General features: G+C 43.7%; 1 protein-coding gene across 2 annotated transcripts; it reads right to left on the bottom strand.

Moving 5' to 3' along the window:
• Positions 1 to 3,210: 3,210 nt before the first annotated feature.
• On the bottom strand, positions 3,211 to 21,377 carry C2H20orf96 (chromosome 2 C20orf96 homolog). 2 transcript variants are annotated; one of them, XM_069750997.1, is made up of 9 exons: positions 21,193 to 21,377; positions 19,961 to 20,073; positions 18,698 to 18,847; positions 17,752 to 17,851; positions 12,957 to 13,114; positions 10,339 to 10,440; positions 7,165 to 7,251; positions 6,746 to 6,864; positions 3,212 to 4,049 (listed from the first exon to the last, which is right to left on the bottom strand). In XM_069750997.1, the coding sequence occupies exons 1-9, from the start codon at positions 21,323 to 21,325 to the stop codon at positions 3,989 to 3,991; spliced, it is 1,023 nt and encodes a 340-aa protein (XP_069607098.1). In that variant the 5' UTR covers positions 21,326 to 21,377; the 3' UTR covers positions 3,212 to 3,988. The 2 variants fall into 2 exon arrangements, with proteins under 2 accessions (XP_069607099.1, XP_069607098.1); XM_069750998.1 differs by lacking the exon at positions 19,961 to 20,073 and having other exon boundaries at positions 3,211 to 4,049; positions 18,698 to 18,867.
• Between the last annotated feature and the right edge of the window lie 679 nt (positions 21,378 to 22,056).

Here is a 22,056-nt window from a genome sequence, read left to right as displayed (position 1 = left end):
ATATGCCCCATACGCTGCTCCATAAAGGTTGATGGCCCCCATAAGATGCTCCATAGTACATGCCTCATATGCTGCTCCATTATGGTTGATGGCCCCCATAAGATGCTCCATAGTATATGCCCCGTATGCTGCTCCATTATGGTTGATGGCCTCCATAAGATGCTCCATAGTATATGCCCCGTATGCTGCTCCATTATGGTTGATGGCCCCCATAAGATGCTCCATAGTATATGCTCCGTATGCTGCTCCATTATGGTTGATGGCCCCCATAAGATGCTCCATAGTATATGCCCCGTATGCTGCTCCATTATGGTTCATGGCCCCCATAAGATGCTCCATAGTGTATGCCCCGTATGCTGCTCCATTATGGTTGATGGCCCCCATAAGATGCTCCATAGTATATGCCCCGTATACTGCTCCATAAATGTTGATGGCCCCCATAAGATGCTCCATTGTATTGTATGCCCCGTATACTGCTCCATGAATGTTGATGGCCCCCATAAGATGCTCCATTGTATTGTATGCCCTGTATACTGCTCCATAAATGTTGATGGTCCCCATAAGATGCTCCATTGTATTGTATGCCCCGTATACTGCTCCATAAATGTTGATGGCCCCCATAAGATGCTCCATTGTATTGTATGCCCCGTATACTGCTCCATAAATGTTGATGGCCCCATAAAATGCTCCATAGTATTATATGCCCCGTATGCTGCTGCGATATATATATATATATATATATATATATAAAAAAAAAACATACTCACCTATCGTCGCTGGGCGCCGAGTGCTGGGGGGCCTGAGCAGGCGGGGACACCGGCGCGCTGTGGGGGTCAGGTGCCAGAGTCGCCGCTAGCTCAGGCCCCCGACACTTGCTATAGTCACCTGGCCCTGATCCAGCGCTGCGTGCCGCTTCTTCCGGGTCCTCTGGCTGTGACTGTCCAGTCAGAGGGCGGCGCGCATTAAGTGCGTCATCGCGCCCTCCGAACTGTGAACGTCACAGACAGAGGACCCGGAGGACAGAGCGGCGGGCAGCGCTGGAACGGGACAGGTGAATATAGCTTATACTCACCCTCCTGGCACGTTCCCGCTTCTCCGTTGGAGATCGCGGTGTGTGTTCAGTGCTTACGCATACCGCGATCTCCTGGGAGCGTCACTCTGTGGGGTCCAAACTGCGCCGGCGCTTGCGCAGTCTATAAAGGCTTCGGACAGAGTGATGCTCCCAGCGTTATATTATATATATATATATATATATATATATATATTTAGTTCAGCGCTAGATAGCAGAAAAGCCGGTAATTCAATTATATATGTATAATGTATATATATATACGGTATATATATATGTGTGTCTCACTGACATATATATATATATATATATATATATGTTTTTAAGAATATTTGACCCGATGGATCCATGATATGTCCATTTTGCCAGCCTGCGAGAAAAAAAATCACCGTACGGAAGCCATACGGATAAATTTGTGCGTAAAAATCGCATCCTCGCATTGAATACGGAACAGTGTTTTGGGACAATTACTGCGTATTACGGCCATAAAAAACGGACCGTATTTACTTGCGCCTAGTGTGACGCTGGCCTTATACTCACCATCCATTGTGAATAACTGCTAAAATCTGTGCTACTCAAGTCAAGACAGACTGACAGCACAGTGAGTGGTCAGGTTACAGCTGCCTATTAAACTCTATGGAAAGAGGGGATGCAAAGTGAGAGAAAAGCAGAGACACTCACAGGTAGTGCTGCCGTTTTCTAGTAAGTGTCAGTCAAAGAGACATTGGAGATAACGCACTATAGTGCATTAGTATTACAGAGTATTATCAATGTGATCAAAAGATTGCAGTTCCAAGACTCCTTATATATATATCCAATAAATACTGTAAAAAAAATGAAAAAGATATAAAAAAAATGTAAGTGTAAAAAAAAAAAAAGATTACCCCACCCCCTCCCCAAAAAAATCCAGTTTACAGTAAAAAAAATGTTTCATTATAATATATGGTAATTAAACCCCGGCAAAAGCAACACATACCTGGTATCGCCGCGTTTGTAACGACCTGCACTATAAGAATATCATATTAAGTATTATGCACGTTCAATGCCAAAACAAAAAAAGAAACTATCTCCAAGAATTGTTGCTTCTATTCATCTTGCCTCACAAAAAGAAATAAAAAGTGATAAAAAAAAATCATATGCATCCCAAAGTGGTATTGATCAAATCTACAGTCAGTTCATTCCACAAAAATCAAGCTCTATATTCAGAAAAACGAAAAAAATAAGTCTCTAAATAATCATTTTTTTCAAAGAATATTTTTTTTTTGCAAAATCAGTAAAACATCAACAAAACAAATATAAATAGAGTATCGCTATAATCGTAATGACATGCTAAGGGGTTAATATACCACCTTAGGCCAGTCTCACACGTCCAGATAATTCCGGTACCGGAATTATCCGTGTCCGTGAGCTCACGCAGGCCATCCGTGTGGCACACGTGCGGCAGCCGTGTGCCACCCGTGTGCCGACTGGGTACCACACGGAGCGTGCAGGAGACAACGCTAGAGATAAGCGCTGTCCCCTGCATCCGGTGCTGAAGCCGCCATTCATATCTTCTCTGCAGCAGCGTTTGCTGGAGAGAAGATATGAAAAATCCTTTTTTTTTTTTTTTTTTTCGTGTTTAAAATAAAGATCCCTGTCCCCACCCCCCTCCCACCCCCTGTGCACCCGCCCACTGTTACTAAAATACTCACCCGGCTCCCTCAAAGCGTCCTCTCCGCGCCGCACCTTCTCCTGTATGAGCGGTCACGTGGTGCCGCCCATTAGTCATGAATATGTGGCTCACCCCTATGGGAGGTGGAGCCGCATATTCATGACTGTAATCAGCGGCACCACGTGACCGCTCATACAGGAGAAGCTGGCGCTGAGAGGAAGTTGCGAGGGAGCCGGGTGAGTATTTTATTAACAGCGGGCGGGCGCACAGGGGGTGGGAGGGGGGTGGGGACAGGGATCTTTATTTTAAACACGAAAAAAAAAAAAAAAAAAGGATTTTTCATATCTTCTCTCCAGCAAACGCTGCTGCAGAGAAGATATGGCGGCTTCAGCAATAGGCTGGGGGGACAGCGCTTACTGTAGCGCTGTCTCCTGCACGGCACACGGACTGCACACGGACAGCGTCCGTGTGCGGTACGTGTTTTTTACACGGACCCATTGACTTTAATGGGTCCGTGTAATCCGTGCGCTCCCACGAACACTGACATGTCTCCGTATTTTGCACACGGACACACGGTCCGTGAAAACACGCTGACATGTGCAGAGACACATTGATATCAATGTGTCTACGTGAGTCAGTGTCTCCGGTACGTGAGGAAACTGACACCTCACGTACCGGAGCCACTAACGTGTGAAACCGGCTTTATGGGATGCTGCTACCCTTACATACACCACACCGGGCCATTTGGCATCATATCCTGACTACAGAGACAAGGTCCTTTTCTACTGAGGAAGGTTTGCTCAGTTAAAGGCTACATCCACATGACCGCGATGTCAGTAAAACAAACTGATGGCGCTCAGACTAATGTTATTCAGTAGGGCTGATAAGATGGCCATTTTTTTTTTCACAGACTGAATGTCCGCTTGAAATAATCGCAGCAGGCACTAGTCTGCTCTGCAGTTTGGATGAGATTTACCCATTCAAGTCTATGGGTGCACAAAAAGCAAAAAAAAAAATCCTATTAGGATTGACATACATTGCAATTCTGTAACATAGGAAACTGTCTTTGGTCTTGTACATTTTAATAACCACTGATTTATAGAAATGGATATCATATGGATGACAATAAAGATGAAAAATGTTATGTTTTTTTCTGGCTGAAAATCAGACGATTTTTTTTCTATGCCTGTGTGAATTTAGCCTAAGAAGTAACTGTGAGAGACGGATGTAAGGGATTTAATTTGACAGACTGTGTCCTGTACCAGGCACTAGATATACATGGGCTGGTTCAGGGGAATATCCAGGACCACATCTTCATCAGCCGGACACCTACAGGAAAGTGAGAGGATCTTAATCAATATTCGCTTTATGAATGGATCTAGCATTAGAACGACACAATGAAGTCACCATGCAAAGCATCCTTTTTTCTACGCCACTTTTGGTCTCAAACAGTTACAAAATTACTTACAAATGGCATTCCACAAAGATGTTCACTTTTCTTAAAATCATGTGGGTCTTATCAAAAGCATCTATCACTGCACGAAAATGTACTAAATTAAATGCCTCATAGTAAGTTGTATATGATGCGCCAGCCCTGGAAAAATTGCCCCCTTTTTCTCAAGGATGCTTCTGCCTTCTATAACTTTATACTTTCAGTGATTACATTTCCTACTGCCCATGATCAATTATTGCCCCAAATCATCAATAGGGGTATTTTGTCCGCCAGCCTTGATGAAGTGTAGACTGGAGAAATTCATTAAAACGTTCATCTTTTTATAAATTTGGCGCAATTTTCAGCATTTTCCTTTGGGGACTTTGTCACCAGACCTGAAGGGTTTCCTGGTCCCGGCAAAGTAAGTGAGAATCCTGAAGTCTCATGCACACGTTGCTTTATTTTTGCAGATTTGGTGTTAATTCTTTCAGCATTTTTTCATACTAATAAATGGGGAAAAATCTGCATCAAAAACGTATTTAAAAAACGCATAACGCACCTATATATGCAGTGATTTTTTTGCTAATTAATGCAGAGATGGTGCAGAGATTTCTGCACCAAATACTTAACGTGTGCACATAGTGTAAATTATGATGAATTTCTCAGCACTGCCGCCTCCAGGATAAGCTCTGCAAGCTTAAAAAAAAAATGGGTAAAAACAACAAAATTCATTAAATTTGAGTTGAGTAATACATTTTGCAACTTTTCAAAACAATTTTATACCAGAATTATGGAGAAAACTGATGAATGAATCGGCCACTTTCTCCCTTTGTACATCCTGAGCGAGCTGCCCTCCATAATAACTATAAATGCTTTCCCCGTCTCTTTTGTCTGCCATGTGCAGCACACCCTTCACCTTGCTGCCCCTATGGTTCACACTGAGACAAGACAGGGGCGGTCAGAAGAAGGTGGGATCCAGGAGCAGATCTCTGAAGGATTTGTGTCAGATCCTGCAGAACAGCTACTGAGGTAAAGGACAGGGGTCAAACATTTGTAAGGCCGGTTTCACACGTCAGTGGCTCCGGTATGTGAGGTGACAGTTTCCTCCCGTACCGGAGACACTGACTCATGTAGACACATTGAAATCAATGTGTCTCTACACATGTCAGCGTGTTTTCACGGACCGTGTGTCCGTGTGCAAAACACGGAGACATGTCAGTGTTCGTGGGAGCGCACGGATTACACGGACCCATTAAAGTCAATGGGTCCGTGTAAAACACGTACCGCACACGGACGCTGTCCGTGTGCAGTCCGCGTGCCGTGCAGGAGACAGCGCTACAGTAAGCGCTGTCCCCCCAGCGTGGTGCTGAAGCCGCCATTTATATCTTCTCTCCAGCAGTTTGCTGGGGAGAAGATATGAAAAATCCTTTTTTTTTCGTGTTTAAAATAAAGATCCCTGTCCCCTCCCCCCTCCCACCCCCTGTGCGCCCGCCCGCTGTTAATAAAATACTCACCCGGCTCCCTCGCAGCTTCCTCTCAGCGCCAGCTTCTCCTGTATGAGCGGTCACGTGGTGCCGCCGATTACAGTCAGGGGGTGGGAGGGGACAGGGATCTTTATTTTAAACACGAAAAAAAAAAAAAAAGGATTTTTCATATCTTCTCTCCAGCGAACGCTGCTTGAGAGAAGATATGAATGGCGGCTTCAGCACCAGATGCAGGGGACAGCGCTTATCTCTAGCGCTGTCACCTGCACGCACCGTGTGGTACCCAGTCGGCACACGGGTGCCACACGGATGGCCTACGTGAGCTCACGGACACGGATAATTCCGGTACCGATTTTTCCGGTACCGGAATTATCTGGACGTGTGAGACTGGCCTAATAAAGACTTTCTCCCTCTCCCATTTCTTAGATCTCCTTCGCAGCCAATCAGAATGACTCTCATCCATGTCAATGTTCAAAGACCAGATTTACTCAATCTCTGCTTATGAGGTGAAAAAAAATGATGTGGACGACCTGTTTGCTGGAGATACATGTGCCATTTTCATAAATTAATGGAGAAGAGGAGGAGACCTTCTGCATGGTCATAATCTTACGTTATATACACTTCCTCCGTTTCACCTCTGAGATTGGCAGAATTTAAAGGGACACTGTCACCTGAATTTGGAGGGAACAATCTTCAGCCATAGGGGCGGGGTTTTCGGGTGTTTGATTCACCCTTTCCTTACCCGCTGGCTGCATGCTGGCTGCAATATTGGATTGAAGTTCATTCTCTGTCCTCCATAGTACACGCCTGCACAAGGCAAGATTGCCTTGTGCAGGCATGTACTACGGAGGACAGAGGATGAACTTCAATCCAATATTACAGCCAGCGGGTAAGGAAAGGGTGAATCAAACACCTGAAAACCCCGCCTCTATGGCTGAAAATTGTTCCCTCCAAATTCAGGTGACAGAGTCCCTTTAAACATACAGTTTTCATGCATTTTTTAGAGGGTACAAGTCATCTTTTTATTATTTTTGCACAAAAAATGGATGAAAAATACTGTACCAAAAAAATGTATGTGTGCATTGATCTTATGCATACAGTGCACTCACTTAGGTCTATTAAGCAGGAGATCTCTGCACAGTCTGTCCGTCTCCTCGTTCCATGACTTACGAAGAGATTCTCCAGTTTCCAACAGCTGCTTAATGTCATCCTGAAGTCCTGGTATCATCTGAGGGAAGAGATTAATAGAGGTAAAGCTGAAGATAAAAAAAGAATATCTCCTCTGCAAAAGAAAAAAACCCCTTTTATTTATTATCTATGGGTTCAAAACTAAGACTAAATGGATATTGCATATCATTATTAGCATGTAAAGCTGGACGGGAGGACTCCAGACATTTCTTTCACTGTTCGTCTTAAATGTTTGCACCATGATCAGTGTTGTCCAACATTACTTGTCTTATGTAGAATGACCCATTGAACTGTAACACAGAGATCAGATGGCACCAATTACCATGAGCGAGACAGTCACCTGATGATACGCTTTAATTTCACTCCTCATCTCCTGGTTTTGAAGACACATCCTCTTCACTGACAGAGGTAGAGACTCCAGATTTTGCTGGGAATAACAACAAAAAAGTTACAGAATATTTTCTAGTGTGCAAATCAGGAACAAATATACCGACCAGACATTGAACAAGAGGGAGTTGCTATGAGATCAAGATAAAATATACTGACCAGACAAGGAACAAGCAGGAGTTGCTAGGAAATCAAGATGCAATATGCTGACCAGACACTGAACAAGCAGGAGTTACTAGGAAATCAAGATAAAACATGCTGACCAGACACAGAACAAGCAGAAGTTGCTAGGAAATCAAGATACAATATGCTAACCAGACACTGAACAAGCAGGAGTTGCTAGGAAATCAAGATAAAACATGCTGACCAGACACAGAACAAGCAGAAGTTGCTAGGAAATCAAGATACAATATGCTAACCAGACACTGAACAAGCAGGAGTTGCTAGGAAATCAAGATAAAACATGCTGACCAGACACTGAACAAGCAGGAGTTGCTAGGAAATCAAGATACAATATGCTAACCAGACACTGAACAAGCAGGAGTTGCTAGGAAATCAAGATAAAACATGCTGACCAGACACAGAACAAGCAGAAGTTGCTAGGAAATCAAGATACAATATGCTAACCAGACACTGAACAAGCAGGAGTTGCTAGGAAATCAAGATAAAACATGCTGACCAGACACAGAACAAGCAGAAGTTGCTAGGAAATCAAGATACAATATGCTAACCAGACACTGAACAAGCAGGAGTTGCTAGGAAATCAAGATAAAACATGCTGACCAGACACTGAACAAGCAGGAGTTGCTAGGAAATCAAGATAAAACATGCTGACCAGATACTGAACAAGCAGGAGTTGCTAGGAAATCAAGATACAATATGTTGACCAGACACTGAACAAGCAGAAGTTGCTAGGAAATCAAGATACAATATGCTGACCAGACACTGAACAAGCAGCTACTATAATAATAATAATTTTATTTATACAGTGCCAACATATTCCGCAGCGCTTTACAAATTGATAAGTCTTATAGGGTTTGTCTACCCCCTATTAAAAAAAAACCCCAATATATAATGTGTATATTCACTTACCCATACCGCCTGGCACCTCTCCTAGTGCTGCCCTGCTCCCTGCCCGTTTCTTTTTATCTTTTTCTATCCATGTAGACGTGTGACTTGGTCACCGTTGCGGTTGGTGGTTGCAGCGGTCACGTGGCCATCTTCACTGACAGAAGAAGTACAGATTCAGGCCAGGTACCTGAGCAACGCTAGGAGAGGTGCGGCAGCGTTGTATTTATATGTTGTGTCGTCCACTAGACTCACCCGTTTCTGAGCGCGACACCTGAATTCAGGAGAATTAGGAGTGCAGCTCAGGATGCAATTAAAGAATAATACGTGATGTAACCCAAGATCAGAACAGGACAAGTCAGTGAAAGTGTTTGTAAAGTTATACTCAACAATATAGAAAGATTATACTGAGACGCAAACTGTCAAATCCCATCTGCAAACTGGTAAATATTTAATAAGAACCCATCAGTGAGTGGAGTGTCCAGCAATCCAAAGCTTGGGGTCACCTTATTTTCTATATTATTTCCCCCCATACCTTCACTGCTTGGCGGAGAGGATTTCCCGTATAATGGCCATGCAGGATTACCTATATGTCACATTACCAGCCGAGAAGCTGCACATGAGCAGACACTCCAGCACGTGCCCTAGATAGCCATTTAGGAGAAGTGATGACCTCCCTCCGGCCTAGAGTAGAGGTGCTGTATTTACTTCTGTATGCACAGCTCCATTCAGAGGTATATTTGTAGTATCATAGTGATAATCATGTAATAGATCACAATGAAATGCCTATAACTGGTGAACCGCTATCATGTATGGAAATAGTTCTAATAACGTGTATGTGTTTTCATGTATTCACCTCCCATGTATCTATTGTCATCTTCTGCAATCTCGCCCCTATGGGGTGTCAGTTTGTATTGCAGTGCAAATGGCAATGGCGCATCTGTGAGCGGGGGTAAACTTTACTGACCAATTGAGAGAAATGATTTGGCTCCTTTTTTGGAGTCTTTCTGGAAGATTTACACAAGGGAAGAATGCAGCTTAAAGAACAGACTCAGCACGGACCCAGCATGGTGCATGCCAGACATAGCTCCGGGAACAGAGGAGATCCCCTGGTATCAGCAGCGACAACAGAGTCTTTCCTGTCGTGTTGGGAACTCCAGTGCTTTCACTACTCGGCTTTTCTAGAAATCCATCACCGAACCCCCGATGTTTAGGAATCAAGCACGACACATACTGTCATAGTGATTACACTGCCTATACAACGCTAGGATCCGTCCATATCCCCCTTAATCGAGAGATGTGTCAAGCTGCATTGATGTAGGAATATATGTATATAAAGTAGATATAATGTCTACACACCCCTGGTCACACATACCACGAAGAATCATTTCACAACTTAAAATGTCACCCATCTGTACAAATCCATTGAAAAACAAACTGAAATCATTTTGAGGGGTAACCTAAAAATAACAAAAGTAAAATAATCATGTCGCATAAATGTGAACACCTGCTTATAATTAGGGATATGGATGTGTTCAGAATTAGCCATTAACATTTATACCTGTGTTACATAGTAGTCAGTACACAGCGTCCATCACTTTTGCTAGGGAAAATTTTCTAACATTTTCTTAGTTGTATTTTACATCAAAGCCATGGTCCATAAACAGCTTACAACACAGCAAAGGGATCTAATTGATTAACGTTATCAGTCAGGAGAAAGGTACAAAACTTTTCCAAAGCAATAGATTTACCATGGAGCACTGTGAAGACGGTCATCAAAAAGTGGCTTAGGTTTGGCACTACAGTGATATTACCTAGACTGGACACCCCTCAAAAACTAATGCAAACACAAGAAGGAAATTGGTCCGGCAGACTGCCAAGAGGCCTACAGCAACAATACAGGAGCTGCAGGAATTTCTGATAAGGTACTGGTTGTTTACTGAATGTGACAACAACCTCCAATATTCTTTATATGTCTTGTCTGCAGGGTAAGGTGGCAAGATGTAAGAGTTTTAGTTTACAAAGAAAAACATCCAAGCCCAGAAATGTTATCACTCACCTCTACTACACCCTTCAGAATACCGTCCTTCACTTTCTGATGGCTTTCCAACAACTTTTCAATCTCTGTCTGAGCCAGCGCAGACACATCAGCCGCCTGATCCTGGTGAAGGACATGAAAGCCAGAAGTCAGAAAGGACAAAGGCTTAAAGGAGCAAAAAATCCATAATGGGTGACATTATTATTATTATTTATTATTATAGCTCCACTTATTCCATGTCGCTTTACATGTAAGGAGGGGTATACATAATAAAAACAAGTACAATAATCTTAAACAATACAAGTCACGACTGGTACAGGAGGAGAGAGGACCCTGCCCATGAGGGCTCACAATCTACAAGGGATGGGTGAGAATACAGTAGGCGAGGGTAGAGCTGGTCGTGTAGCGGTTTGGTGAATCGGTGGTTACTGCAGGTTGTAGGCTTGTCGGAAGAGGTTCTTTTTGAAGGTTTCCACGGTAGGTGAGAGTCTGATATGTTGGGGTAGAGCGTTCCAGAGTAGGGGTGATACGCGGGAGAAATCTTGTATGCGATTGTGGGAAGACGAAATAAGAGGGGAGTAGAGAAGGAGATCTTGTGAGGATCGGAGGTTGCGTGTAGGTAAGTACCAGGAGATGAGGTCACAGATGTATGGAGGAGACAGGTTGTGGATGGCTTTGTATGACATCGTTAGGGTTTTGTACTGGAGTCTCTGGGCAATGGGGAGCCAGTGAAGGGATTGACAGAGGGGAGAAACTGGGAAATAGCGGGGGGACAGGTTGATTAGTCGGGCAGCAAAGTTTAGAATAGATTGGAGGGGTGCGAGAGTGTTAGAGGGGAGGCCACAGAGCAGGAGGTTACAGTAGTCGAGGCGGGAGATGATGAGGGCATGGATGAGGGTTTTAAGAAACCTTATCCATATGCTGTGGGCACTCCAATGGCAAGGTTTGCTTTCATTTTCTTTGTATCCTAGCCTATAGTAACGAGGTGTCAAAGACTAACTGCTGTGTTCGCATGTGACCATAAGTAATCATTTATCTCAGAGTATTTAGTATTTCTTTGTGAAGTTAGAATCCCCCATTTTATGTGCAGTGGTCTGTTCCACTGATGCATCACTGCAGAGCAGACCAATGCACATAGAGTAAGGGAGGGGGGGGGGGTTGACTACAGTAAAAATCACATGGTGAGGTTGGATAGCTGAACATTAAGGCCGGCGTCACACACAGCGTATGAAAATACGGTCCGTATATTACGGCCGTAATACGCTGAAAAGTCCCGAAAATAGTGGTCCGCAGCTCCTCCGTAGGCAGGGTGTGTCACCGTTTTTTGCGCATGGCATCCTCCGTATGTAATCCGTATGGCAGCCGTAATGCGTATTTTTATCGCAGGCTTGCAAAACCGACATACGGCTATACAAGGGATCCATGTGTAAAAAAAAACCAAAAACCCATATATACTGTCTATAGATATGTATATATATTAATATTTCATCCAGCGCGATATAGCAGAAAGCCGGTAATTCAATTACCGGCTTTTGCTTTCTCCTTCCTAAAACCCGACATGATATGAGACCTGGTTTACATACAGTAAACCATCTCATATCCCCATTTTTTTTGCATATTCCACACTACTGTTAGTAGTGTGTCTATGCAAAATTTGGCCGTTCTAGCTAGTAAATTAAGGGATTAAATGGCGGAAAAAATTGGTGTGGGCTCCCGCACAATTTTCTCTGCCAGAGTGGTAAAGCCAGTGACGGAGGGCAGATATTAATAGCCTGGAGAGGGTCCATGGTTATTGCCCCCCCCCGGCTAAAAACATCTGCCCCCAGCCACCCCAGAAAAGGCACATCTGGAAGATGCGCCTATTCTGGCACTTGGCCACTCTCTTCCCATTCCCGTGTAGCGGTGGGATATGGGGTAATGAAGGGTTAATGCCACCTTGCTATTGTAAGGTGACATTAAGCCAAATTAATAATGGAGAGGCGTCAATTATGACACCTATCCATTATTAATCCAATACTAGTAAAGGGTAAAAAAAAAACACACACACACATTATTAAAAATTAATTTAATGAAAAAAACACAAAGGTTGTTTTATTAATTTATTCTACTCTCAATTCACCTGAAGACCCTCGATCTGTGGAACTTGCACTATTGCTGACTGACTAAATACTTTTTTGCCCCACTGTATATGTGTCTCAATGACATATATGTATATATATATATATATATATACTGTATATACCTATTCTATGTGTACACATTTATTCTACCTATTCTACTGTAAGCTGTCAGTGTGATTATACTGTACACCGCACTGAATTGCCGGCTTTTCTCTCTAACACCGCTGCGTATTCCTCGCAAGTCACACTGCTGGTCCGTGTGTAATCCGTATTTTTGGGGCTTCCATAGACTTTTATTGACGTTTAATTTGCGCAATACGGTGACAAACGCAGCATGCTGCGATTTTCTACGGCCGTAGAAAGCCGTATAATACTGATCAGTTTAATACGGCAGATAGGAGCAGGGGCATAGAGAATAATTGTGCCGTATTTTTTGCGAGTTTTACGGACGTAGTTTCTGCGCTCTTACGTCCGTAAAACTCGCAAGTGTGACGCCGGCCTAAATCTAATGCTTCTCACCTGATGCAGATCACATAACAGACGTATCTGTCTCTCCAGCTCAGCAGCCTCAAGGGTTTTCATTGAATGGCCCCGGTCTCGGTAATCTCGCAGTTGTTGAAGATCTTTCTGGGCTTCTTGAATCTTCTCTTCACAGTTCTGCAGCTGACGACGCACTACTGTAATTGACAGATTTCATTCTTTAAGGCTACTTTTATACTGTTTTTGTCAGCCTTTTGTTACTGGTAGAAAAAAAGTGAATGTCATGTGTTGTTTTTTTTTAATCCTATGAGTAAGTTTATAGAAAGACACGTAGGAAAAAAGTCCTACATACAACATGTTGGATCTATACAAGTAGAAATGCACAAATACAACATTTTCCTATTGATGACTTGGCAATAAATGGTGTGGTAAGAAAGCGTTGGAAAGAATGGAAGGAAAAATGCTGCCTGTAATGGCAATGCAAAAAAATAATCACATTATTACTATTGGTGTAAAGTGCGAATGGAAAGAAGACAGAAAATAAGTAGTGTCACTTTAAGAACATCTGGATGTGCAGTTAAATGTAGAAGAATAGACATTAAAGGGTTATTCCCAAATTATTCCATATCCTCAGGATAGGGAATAACTTGCTGATCGCTGGGTGTCCGACTTCGGGACCCCTAGAGATTCTGAGATCTGAGCTCTACAAGAACGTGGTACTGCAGGACCCAGCTGAATGGAGCAGAGGTGTGTATGCTCAGCCTCTGCTCTATTAAAGGGAATCTGTCAGCAGGTTTTTGCTATGTAAGCTGAAGACAGCATGAGGTAGGGGTTAAAACACAGATTTCAGCAATGCCTCTCTTATGAAGCTTAGAGCTTTTGTTTGCTTACAATGATTGTTTTAGCATCAGGAGCTTACCATTACTGACTACCAGCTAGCTGTTCCAACACACCCCCTCCTGTGATAAGCAGCTTACTGTCTATGTACATTGTATATACAGAGCTTGGTGTGGGCGGGGGCAGCTTTCTCAGCTCTTCTGCATGCTAAATTTAAAAGCTCTGATTGTGTCAGAACGGCTGCACCCAATAGTGTAAGTGATACATCGTTGGATTCATCTTCTCTTTGCCTACATCAGGCTGCTCTCAAATGAGGTAGCAAAAACCTGCTGACAGATTCCCTTTGATTATTTGTTGGACTGCCGGAGAGACTGGAGTACCGCACTCAACTATTTCAAACAGTCCCATTGAGAATGGATGGAGCCCATGCTCTGTTCAAGATGGAGTTTCAGGGCTGTGGAGTCGGTGTCCATTTTGGTGGAGTTGGAGTAGGTATAAAATGGAACCGGTCCGACTCCTAAAATATATAATAAATTGGCCACAGAAGTTCAGTGCAGGATGTGTTGCAAGTTTTTCCATAAGTGTTTGGGAAAGTGATGAAATGTCCTATAAATATCTGTTGTGTTCCTGATCTAAGGATCTGGGCTTTTAGTTGAGCTGAATCTGTGCTGCACTTTATGTACATGCTCAGTAGTGACCAGTGCTGTGGAGATGAATCTGTGCTGCACTTTATGTACATGCTCAGTAGTGACCAGTGCTGTGGAGATGAATCTGTGCTGCACTTTATGCACATGCTCAGTAGTGACCAGTGCCGAGATGATGAATCTGTGCTGCACTTTATGTACATGCTCAGTAGTGACCAGTGCTGTGGAGATGAATCTGTGCTGCACTTTATGTACATGCTCAGTAGTGACCAGTGCCGAGAAGATGAATCTGTGCTGCACTTTATGTACATGCTCAGTAGTGACCAGTGCTGTGGAGATGAATCTGTGCTGCACTTTATGTACATGCTCAGTAGTGACCAGTGCTGTGGAGATGAATCTGTGCTGCGCTTTATGTACATGCTCAGTAGTGACCAGTGCTGTGGAGATGAATCTGCGCTGCACTTTATGTACATGCTCAGTAGTGACCAGTGCTGTGGAGATGAATCTGCGCTGCACTTTATGTACATGCTCAGTAGTGACCAGTGCTGTGGAGATGAATCTGTGCTGCACTTTATGTACATGCTCAGTAGTGACCAGTGCTGTGGAGATGAATCTCTGCTGCACTTTATGTACATTCTCGGTAGTGACCAGTGCTCTGGAGATTAATCTGTGCTGCACTTTATGTACATGCTCAGTAGTGACCAGTGCTGTGGAGATGAATCTGTGCTGCACTTTATGTACATGCTCGGTAGTGACCAGTGCTCTGGAGATGAATCTGTGCTGCACTTTATGTACATGCTCAGTAGTGACCAGTGCTGTGGAGATGAATCTCTGCTGCACTCTATGTACATGCTCAGTAGTGACCAGTGCTGTGGAGATGAATCTGTGCTGCACTTTATGTACATGCTCAGTAGTGACCAGTGCTGTGGAGATGAATCTGTGCTGCACTTTATGTACATGCTCAGTACTGACCAGTGCTGTGGAGATGAATCTGTGCTGCACTTTATGTACATGCTCAGTAGTGACCAGTGCTGTGGAGATGAATCTGTGCTGCACTTTATGTACATGCTCAGTAGTGACCAGTGCTGTGGAGATGAATCTGTGCTGCACTTTATGTACATGCTCAGTAGTGACCAGTGCTGTGGAGATGAATCTGTGCTGCACTTTATGTACATTCCCAGTAGTGACCAGTGCTCTGGAGTCGGAGTTGAGATGAATCTGTGCTGCACTTTATGTACCTTCTCAGTAGTGACCAGTTCTGTGAAGTCAGGAGTCAGGGAAATTGTGGGATCGGAGGTTTGGCTTACTGACACCACAGCCCTGGTTGCAGTGCCATATTCTAGTGGTTTCAGAGCCCCAATATTGGGTTAGTTGGAGGTCCTAGTGATTGGGCCCCCAGCAATCAGCAAGTTATCTCCTATCCCATATTTGACAGCTGCTTCAACTCTGTGGATACAGCCACTCACGAGCAGCTACATATGACCATACCTCTAGTAGTGAACACTCTACATTTACTGAGTGCAGTGAATTCTTCCTTCAACAAACACTGTGTTGCGGAGCTGAAATCCCCCATTTTGCAAAGGCTCATGTTACTGTGTTTACAACCGTTTAGGGAATGAGCTCAGTTTAGGTTTTTGAGAAAGGTTTACAGTTTACAGATGGCTGCCAAGCGCTGATTCCTTGAGAGGTCCTGAGCTGTAATAACAACAGTCCTGGTAGGTGGCGAACACTCATCTCACCGACCTGCCACAGTCACAGCACTCCGATAACAGAGGCTCGTTTAATGGGCACTTACAAATCAAGGAATTCTGTCATGGCTATGTGTTTCTTAGTCATAGGTCGGGGTCACACTTGCGAGTTCAATGCGAGAAACTCGCGCAAGTCTCTCGCATCAATACCCGGCACTGCTGCCGGCAGTAGGGACCAGAGCGTGCGGCTGCATAGAAATACATGTAGCCACACGCTCCGGCCCGAGTGCCGGTGGCAGTGCCAGGTACCAGGTATTGATGCGCGAGTTTCTTACAGATGGTCGTTTTAGATGTTTTCAAACTTTTGTTTTAACCTCTTAATAAAACAGCTTTTTTGGGCACCACTTTGAAGTACATAATACTGTATCGAAAAATATTTAACCTCACTTTTTATGCTTTCTTTATTATCATTTTATTAAGATCCATAACTTTTAAAATCTTTTTCTGTCAACATAATCATGTGAGAACTTTGTTATTGCAGGATGAATTTTTAGATTTGAATGATACCATTCACTTTATCACATGATGTACAGAAAAATGGGGAAAAAATATAAAATTGGGGTGGAATTGAAAGAAAATCCAAGAAATTCCATGTTTTGTTTTTATGATATTCAATTTTTTTCATCATTTTGTAACCCTTTGGGACTTGAACGTGTGATCACCTATACAATGCACTGTAATACTGAAGTGTATTGTGACATTGGTTATTAACAATGAAGCCCAGCCACAGGCTTGTCATCATAGTTATACAGACACGGCAGACACGGTAGCCTTCAGAAGTCCCCTGTGCTGCAATGACTACCAATCAGCTCATGCGATTGAGTCACGGGGAAAAAGAGAGCGATGGGTGTCCAAAACAATCCCTTGTTCCTAACCCCTAAAATGCCGATGTCACAATTAACAACAGCACCAAAAAGATTGTGATCGGAGCTAGCAAGAAGTTACTCTTGGGTATGGCTGTATAACACAGCTGGCACCTGTACTGTACAGAGCACGCTCAGCTATAGTCCGTATATTGAGTGAGCACAACCATTGTACATATTCAATGGAAGTTATTGAGGGGTTAATCCATTTTTAATTGTTTGTGCTGCGGGAAGGGGTAAAGTTTTTGTTATCTCTTACCACTTTTGCATAACTAAAAAAAAGTAAATATATATATATTTTTAAAGAAAATATCGGATTTTTTTGTCCATACATTAGTTTTAATTAGTCCCACTAATCCTCCTTTGATTCCTTTTATATTGTAGTTCATTTATCTGTCAGTATTACAGACTCGGAGGCCATTGTTATGCCCGTGGCTGCCATGGTAATCTATCAGCATCCGGCATTCACATAACATTGGGTAACAATGGGCTAAAAGATGGAGTCCTCTCGCTGTGTAAAACCACATAAGTGCAGCGATCAGCACGTAATAGGGTAAAACCTCCATAACCAGGGTATGTTACATGACCATCTTCTGCCCTCGCAGGTAAGTGACTTTTAAACCTTTTTACCTGTTCTAGTAATCCAGCACTTATCAGATCTCAATGTTGACAGATAAAGGATTTTTTTCCTGTACATTTATTGCTATTTATATTGAAAATACAGGACTTAGCGGACCCTCACCATTCACACGCTCCTCGCTCATTTCCCTGGTTATCTCCAGATCCCGTTGAGACTCTCGAGTTTGATGTTCTGTCCATATCTGTACTGCGTGGACATTACTCTAAAGGGAGATAAAGAAACCATATTTAGACTTAGGTCCTATTTACATATGTAGTGCAGCGGTATCCGCGCTGTGCAGTGATGAGGCAGTGACCCAGCAAAGTTCAAAGCAAAATGTCTCTTTAATGTTCAACTCACAAAAACACAGCACATGATATCCTCCGGATCGCAGCTGGGAACCAAATCCTCTAGAATGTAGCCAATAAACATGCCAGTCCACTTCCGAGACTGTTGTGGGCAACTGCACCGCTGTGCATGCTGTGGGTGCTAGGCCTTTCCGCTCCCTTGGCTGTTTGGTTCTGCTTGCCTGTGTTGCCTCTCACAAGTGGAGCTCTGCAGAGCCTTCTGGTCTGCACTCTAGCAAACACCAAACTGACACTGACTCTGAACCATACACACCCAAACCCTTTACTGCAGGTCTTTTAACTTGACTCTGTGGCCTTCAGCCACATGGAAAACCCGGGCCGGGAATTAAATGGACTGCACCACTACCATCCTGTAGTCCATTTCAAAAATAAAAGCCCAGCAGGTTTTCTAAAATCTGCCTTGGACAAACAGTTTCCCCAAGATTAACACTTCCTTTCATTCCGCATTGCAATCACAGCTACACCTGTGACTGCACTGCACTCCCATGGCCTCAATACCCCTCTGTGCACATTCTGGATGGAACACACAGCGACCCTCACATGTAACACCGGTCACTGCCTCACACACACACAGAAGATATTTATCTTGTTTCTGCAATAATATAGGGGCTGTAAAGCCCCCACGCAAAAGCAAAATAATGCTCAATGTACAGCTCAAGATGTAGTGATAATGCTAAAAAAAAAGCAGCTCTCACACTTACCCCTGCCCTGTTATACTGCTGAAGGTGTTGGGTGGCGCTCTTCATAGCCTCATCTTCGATCGCTATGATTCGTCTCATCATGGATGCATTCTCCTCCTCTAGGCGCTTGCACTGGGAATTCAAGCTAGACAACGACTGTGTAGTATATGTCTGGAATTGGATGTGAAATACTGATATAGACATTTAGAGAAACGCAATAAACCTGCACACTGGTATAGTGTCAGGCTATGTGCACACGTTGCGGATTTTGCTGCGGATCTGCGGCAGTTTTCCATGAGTTTACAGTACCATATAAACCTATGGAAAGCAAAATCCGCAGTGCCCATGCTGAGGAAAAAAACGTGCGGAAACGCTGCATTGTTTATTCCGCAGCATGTCAATTCTTTGTGCGGATTCTGCAGCAGTTTACACCTGCTCCATAATAGGAATCCGCAGGTGTACAACCGCAGGTGGAATCCGCACAAAAACCGCGGTAATTCCGCAGTAAATCCGCACACCTTTCCGCAGCGTGTGCACATACCCTCAAGGTACGGCCCCACAGAGCGAAGGCTGCGGAGACGGCGTACAGGTCACAGCAGTTTTCAGATTGATTGCTGAGAATTGATTGTCCATGGCTGCGCAGTTTTGTGTGTAACCTAGCGGACATTAGCAATAATTTTATATCAATCAGTGGTGAGGTTTTTAGATGCATTGCAGCTAAGCCTTGGCCATCCCGTTTCCATTCCTTAGGATTGTATCCGCACCCTGAAGCCCTTATTAGACCAATTATTTGATGATATATTATAGATGGAGCCAGATATCAGCTCCTTTATTAATTATATTTTAACAGAAGATCTCCACCTCAATGTATAGGAAATATGATGGAAATAAGACCTATCACACACAATAATGACTAATTATTAGAGTTAAGCAAAATCACTTTCAAGACTAAAGCACCTCGCATTTCTTTTGTCATGACATTGCAATAGCCTAGTAATCACAAGAAGCACCCAGGATGCTGGTACTCAAGTGCCGGCCAAGGCAGTTTGCATTGCTCTAGTCCCAGGGTCCTGAATAGCTTTTTGCTGCCATTTGGTGATTACCATACACCTGTATGTGATAGAGAGAATATTTTCTGTTGTTCTGCTGCCCCCTAGTGGCTGACATTCATACTGCATGCACAAAGCCAAACAGGCTGATAATGGGCACACATAGGGGAGTTGTTAGAAAGAAGAGTAGAGGAGCCACTGCTATATACATAACAGATAGATGGACACATCATACCAGCAAAATGGGGCCACCTCTTTTCAGTCTGTCTTTGGCCGTAACACAATTCTTGTTCAGCTGATAGTTTGCAGTCTTTTGTCGGGCGGTCACTTTTGTAGGACCCTTAGCACCTGTGTGGAGTAAATGTATTGGGACACATGTCTTAATAATTGATTTCAGGCTTTTGGCTGTGCACCATCGCCCCTGCTGTATGACATCCTGCTCCTCACTTTGTCATCTGCCATAACTAATATTTATGGCAGAATGGCTGGTGGTACAGAGCTCCCTGATACCAGCCTGGTCCTGTACTATGTGTAACACGTCAGCTCATGACATTTCTTCCCTCCTAAATATTCCCCCATCACCTGTGAGTGATATCACTGAGAAGTGGTAGGAACCTCAACAATGCAGTTACAGAGCGGAGTCACCGAGTGCTGAGGAGCAGATAAGTCACCAACGCTCTGCAGACTCCATAACCACAGAGTCCAGACCTCCTCTTATATCAAAAACTGTGCCCCCCGCCATGAGCTTCGTATGCATCCTTACATCACCAAGCACAATTCTGAGCATCGGATGGAGTGGTGTAAAGCAGCCGCCACCAGACTCTGTAGCAGTGGAAACATGTTCTAAGGAGTGACGGATCACACTTCTCTATCTGGCATCTGATGGACAAGTCTAGGTTTGGTGAGTGTACGATAACGTTACCTGCGTGCATAATGCCAGCTGCAAATTTGCTGGTGGAGGGGTAATGCTATGGGCTTTACTTTCAGGGGTCAGTGTAGGCCCCTTAGTTTTAGTGAAGGGAAATATTACTTCATCTGCACCCAAGACATTTTAGATAATTGTATGCCTCCAACTTGGTGGGAACCCTCTTCTATGTTCCCCATGACCGTGCCCAGTGCACAAGCTCCATAAAGGCATGGTTGGGGGAGTTTGGTGTAGAAGAACATGACTGGCTGCACAAAGTCCTGACCTCAAAACCATCCAAAACCTTTGGGATGAACTAGAATGGAGATAATGATCCCGGCCGTCTCCTCCAACATCAAGGTCTGACCTCACAAATGCTCTTCTGGATGAAAGGACAAAAATTCCCAAAATCTTGCAGAAAGGCTTTCCAGAAGAGATCCTACAGAAAAATCCCATCCACTTGTGTGACCGAGATCAGCACTAGTCTTATGATACTGCTGAGTGCAAGGGTTATATAGAAGCACTATACTATCCAGATAGCCCAGTATGATCTGTAATATTACCTGTGGCGTGATTGGGGAGAGTGACATTGTGGAAGGCTGCGTTCTTTGTACAGTCCGCACAGTGATGTCCACTTGCCATCAGCCGCTGAGACATGCTGTGATCCTGAAGATAAAGAATCATACACTGGATCATTCAGTACATGGGATCACATCCAATAACCCTGACTACCAACTAAAGATTATATTTTTATATCCCTGTCTGCTAAACAGTTTATAGGCAGCTGAGGACTGAGGGAGTTGTAGTCTGATAACAGGAAACGTTTGGCTGAAGTTCTAGGCTGTCGCCCATCAGACATAAGAGAAGCTGACACATCAGTGATTTGCAGATCTGCAATGTTACATAACTCCATGTTCCCCTCTGGCCGAAGGCTGGCGATGTGTAATGTGTCCTTGTGGTGAGGTGCCCCATCCAGTGGATACTTGTGGCATTACATCACTCTCAATCTCCGTGTGTCTCAGGCAGTCAAGACAGGAAATTTTATTTCAATTTGTTCTCAAATATCATTCTGTCATCATGGGGGAGACGTATGGAACTGTCTAAATGAAAATATATATATTATTGCCCATAGTAACCAATCACAGCCTTAATTTTGCATTTGGCTCTGCAATTGGTTGCTGTTGGCAACAAAGACAGTTCTATGTCACTAAGACCGTCTCTGGGGGTGTTATATCTGAAGAAATGGGTCATAGGAATCAACTATATTGATAGGAGGTTGTAGTGGTTAATGGATGTTAAATAAAGAACTATACTTCAATTAACATTCTGGATGTCGGATATCTAATCCTGCACTACAGCACAACCCTGTGTGCAAAGCGTCGCTGAGGGTAGCTCCATCAGTCAGACTGTCACTTGGGGGACTTACA

This window comes from Ranitomeya imitator, chromosome 2 (genome assembly GCF_032444005.1).
Source record: "Ranitomeya imitator isolate aRanImi1 chromosome 2, aRanImi1.pri, whole genome shotgun sequence".
NCBI classification, from domain to species: domain Eukaryota; kingdom Metazoa; phylum Chordata; class Amphibia; order Anura; family Dendrobatidae; genus Ranitomeya; species Ranitomeya imitator.
This window is presented reverse-complemented; position numbering and strand designations above follow the sequence as displayed.